The sequence below is a fragment of the Parasteatoda tepidariorum genome, unplaced genomic scaffold (assembly GCF_043381705.1).
Source record: "Parasteatoda tepidariorum isolate YZ-2023 unplaced genomic scaffold, CAS_Ptep_4.0 HiC_scaffold_981, whole genome shotgun sequence".
Classification (NCBI taxonomy): Eukaryota; Metazoa; Arthropoda; class Arachnida; order Araneae; family Theridiidae; genus Parasteatoda; species Parasteatoda tepidariorum.
The window spans coordinates 1-4387 of record NW_027261970.1 but is presented as its reverse complement, the minus strand read 5'-3'; the positions used below and the strand labels follow the sequence as shown (position 1 = coordinate 4387).

The following is a 4387-nucleotide window of genomic DNA, read 5'->3' as shown; positions in this document are numbered from 1 at the left end:
AAATCGGATGACGTAAGCCATGATTCTCAGAATTTTATTGAAGGAAGACACATTTCGGAAGATTTCAAACGTATTAGTTGTTAAATTTGTGGCTGAGGATATAGTTCGTTTTCTTTCTGAAAGAACAACTTCAATATCCGGAGAAAGTCCACTACCTGGCCAATTCTCGAATGGCAGTTTTAACCATTGGGGGCCCTCCCACCAATGGGATTTCAATAAATCTTTAGAATTACATCCCCGCGAGGGCAAATCTGCGGGATTATACTTTCCTTGAATATGTCGCCAAGCCTCCGGATCCGTAAGTTTTCGAATTTCATTGACTCTGTTAGCAACAAAAGTGGCCCAGTTATCTTGCTTTTTAATCCAGTATAAAGCATTCATTGAGTCAGTGTAGAAAAAGGTTTGTACATTCTTCATATTCAAATCAGTATTGTAATTCAATTGTAAGCGAGCCTGGCTCCAATGGTACACGCAAGAATTTCTAATCTAGGAATTGTTATCGATTTTAGAGGTGCTACCTTGGATTTAGCCTGTAAGAGTTGAGAGCTAACTATTCCCCCTTTAACATTTCTAATAAAAATTGAAGCCGCGTAAGCCGATTTGCTCGCGTCTACGAAGACATGCAGAGTAGAATTTTCATCTAGATCAGGTGTTTTTCTAGGGATTTCTATTTCTTTCAGATATTTTAATTCATTAGCCCACTTTAGAAATTTATTCCTCAGATTATCCGGAAGTCCTGTATCCCAATTAGTTTTCTCATTCCAACATTCCTGCAAGATTAATTTAGGAACTAGTGTGACAGGACTTGTAAACCCAATACGGTCAAAAATTCGGCTTAAAATAGATAATACATTTCGTTTACTCGGAATGGGTTGATTTTCCTCATTTATCTCACAAGATAAAGTATCCCTGTATAAATTCCATTTAAGGCCCAATACTGAAATGATTTCTTTATAGTTATCTCCAGACAAGTTCAAAATTGAGGTTTCCTCATCACTATCTGGCCGATTATGTTTCCAATCCCTTAGGTCAAATTGTGCTGAAGCCATTAATTCTTTAGACACCGTAATGAAAGAATTTAACTCGTCAATAGTGTTCACACTTGCAACACAATTGTCTACATCAATGGAATCTTTAAGTTTTAAAGCTATGCCTCTCTTGGTTTCATCTACGTTCTCTAAATGATAATTTATAGTCGCGGCGAGTAAAAATGGGCTGGCATTTACGCCGAAAACTACACGGCAATGTGAATAAACAATAAGTTTCCCTGGATAACCTCCCTCCCACCATAAGAACCGCAGAAATTTCTTATCTGAGGAAGCAACGTTTATTTGTTGGAAAGCTCGACGAATGTCCGATATTACCCCAAATTTTCCCTGACGAAATCTGTTAATGAGTTTGGTGATCAGTTCTAAATTATTCGGCCCTCTCTCAACGCAATCGTTCAGCGACACAGAATTTAATTCCTTAGCAGACGCATCAAAAACAAGTCGGATTTTGGTTGTGGAGTTCTCTTTAAATACTGGTCTATGCGGTAAATAATGACCCTTATCTTTTGTCAGTTCCTCTGAATCAACGGGTTCAATAATTTTTTCGGCTTCCCAATCTCTGAAGACGTTTTCATATTCAATTAAACAGTTTCTTTTTTGTAACACCTTTACGCAAGTTTTTAACCGCTTTTCGGCAAGGTTTCGATTGTCCGGTAATTCAGGATGAACCTCCTACCATGGGAGTGACACTTCATACCTACCTTCTCCATCCCTTCTTAACGACCGAACAAAATGATCTTTCGCGGCTTCCTCAATTTCTGATCTCGTTTGAGAATTATTCGGTTCCGTAATTTCCAGAGAATCAAGTGACCATAAGTCACAATTATTTAAGTCAGTAACATGAAGTGATAAAAGCACTTCATTCGTAACAGGACTTTACGTAACAGGACAGTTTTTCCAACTGAAATGCGTATTCATCGCGACAAGGCCATTCGTTATATTTTTAATTTCTCCAGTAAATAAATCTCCAGCATAATCCGCACCTATTAATCCGTGAATTTCATTAGCATTCCTGTCAAATAAACATAAAGTTTCATTCACGGTTACGTCACAAGGATAAATTCCGTGCCCTTTTAATTCCTTCATAATTTCCCTATTCTCCAATTTTGGAATCGGGGTACAAATTGTCTTTTGTTCCATTACATTTCATGTATAAGTAAAACTATTGTCCATATTACTCAAATTAATCGTGTAATTTTTATGTGATTCTCTTTTCTTTAACCCCCCGAACAATCCATGCACAACTGTTTCCTGCCCAAGACTCTTTAATTTTAACTTACGTGCTGCAAATTCCGATATATAACTACAAGAAAATCCAGTATCATTAATCACCCTAATCAAATGTTTTTGTTTACCTCCCGAAACACTTACAATGAGAGTTTGCAACATTATTTTTTCTCTACTTGAAGAGTTACTTTAAGCACAGTCCGTATCAGGTTTCATTTGGGAAAGATCAGAATTATTCCCCTTCCCCCCTGTTTCGATCGAATTTATTTTTCTTTTCCCCATACACATTATACTAACGTGTCTGCCTGAACATATTTCACATTTAACGTTAGCCTTACAAGAAGAGGAAAGGTGTCTTTTTTTTATTTTATCATTTAAGCATCGGAAACAAGAGCCAGACCGCTTACAAATGTCTAATTTTTCTGCCAAACTTAAATTATTATTCGTGCAAGAAGCCGAGTAATGTTTATGAGATTTACAAAATAAACAAGTCTCTTTCTCATTCTTCCGATCTTCAAAACACTCATTAATTAATGCAGATGCCGATGGCTGACGCCTACACTCTTTCTCGCTAACGTGAGAATGATTCATTCTATGTGTTTTGATTTCCGAAACAGAAGTATTCATATTTAAGAAAGTCATTTCTCTGGCTTTTAATTGAGATGATAAAAAATCGATTAGCTCATCAATTTCAGAAACAAGAGGATTTTTCGTTCTTTTGTTGAATTCAAGTAGTAGATCACGGGGCAACAATTTGGTTAAAATGGGAACTAGAATGATCGAATAGCTATCTTTTTTAACAGATAAACTTTCTAAGCTTCTGATATTCTTTTGTATGTGATTAAAAATGTTCCTGAAGTTTTTTACGTCATTAGAGTTTTTTAATGGGCATGCATGGAGTAGGTTTTCAATGTGTACATTAATCAAAATATTTGTATCGCCAAATTGTTGCTTTAATAAATCAATAGCGTGATCATAATGTTCCGCGGTTAATTCTAAACCATCAATTACATTAAACGCAGGACCTCCTAAAAAGGATCTCAAATAAATGAATTTATCAAGTTTATTGAGGTTCTTTTTCTCATTAATTGAAGAATTGAAACAATTCCAAAAATTTAACTATTCAGAAATTTCTCCGTAGTACTTAGGAATAGTTAATTTAGGTAACTTTATGCGTTCCTTTTCAATGGTTTGAATGTCACTCTGATTGGGACTATTTAGTGAAATATTAGCTTCTTGAAAGCAATTATTTAAATCAAGTTCTTTGTTTAAATTCTTAATAAATCTTAATGTTCTAAATTTTGTTTTAGTTATTTTTTCTTTGTACTCTTCTATACAGTTAAATTTCTCTTCCATATCCTCGATTTTGATTAAGCCCTCAATCTGAGAATCAATAGTTTTTAATTCCTCGCTTTTTTCGCCAAAAAGTTCGAGTGATTCTCCGAGATCTTCCACACTTATGTCCGGTTTTAGAATGTCAGTTTCGATTTTAGTAATTATCTTTGTCACCGAAGCTCTTACAAAGCCGCGTTTCCGTTTTAATTTATTCAATTCTTCTTCAGACATTCTGTAAGTGTGAGTCAATTTGTAGTTATTCTTAATTGTTAATCTTAATTTCTTTAAATTGGTGTTTAATGTCTTATTTCAAACATGCAAGATTTCGTTATCAGGTAAAAGTCAATAAATGTCAATAATAGTTTATTACCGTTCAATGTGTTGTAATCCCATCATTTGTTTATGTGTCGAGTAACTCGTTTGGGGAGGGGAGAAGAAGTAAGAGTTTGATTATATTAATTATTTATTTACAACAATATTTACAGATATAATAATTGCACAGGCTCATTTGAGCGCACCTTTACGCTTTCTTACATTTGCAAAACAAAACAGACACAACAGTTGCGGCCCTGCGCCACCTGCCGGATGTTAAGGGGAAAATTTTAATATTCGGGCATCCTGATGATACAATTGCCCTCAATTGACACTTACTTAACAAAAGATACATACATCGATTATTACATAATAGATATAGACAATTAACATTTTTTTTTCATACTTAATACACATTTATTATTTTTTTGAAATATGTATGGGGGAAGGCAAGGAGCATCAGA

General features: G+C 34.8%; 1 protein-coding gene across 1 annotated transcript; it reads right to left on the bottom strand.

The window, feature by feature from the left end:
- Positions 1 to 437: 437 nt before the first annotated feature.
- Positions 438 to 3842, bottom strand: LOC107444412 (uncharacterized). The gene is made up of 2 exons (XM_071177014.1): positions 3421 to 3842; positions 438 to 1608 (listed from the first exon to the last, which is right to left on the bottom strand). Exons 1-2 carry the CDS (start codon positions 3840 to 3842, stop codon positions 438 to 440), a joined length of 1593 nt encoding a protein of 530 aa, XP_071033115.1.
- Between the last annotated feature and the right edge of the window lie 545 nt (positions 3843 to 4387).

What these genes read in the sequence shown, in the direction of transcription:
- LOC107444412 (XM_071177014.1), bottom strand. Translation starts at nt 3,842, where the DNA reads ATGTCTGAAGAAGAATTGAATAAATTAAAACGGAAACGCGGCTTTGTA. An exon ending in CCTAAATTAACTATTCCTAA is followed by an intron (nt 1,609 to 3,420) that starts GTACTACGGAGA and finishes AAACGTCTTCAG; the next exon opens with AGATTGGGAAGCCGAAAAAA.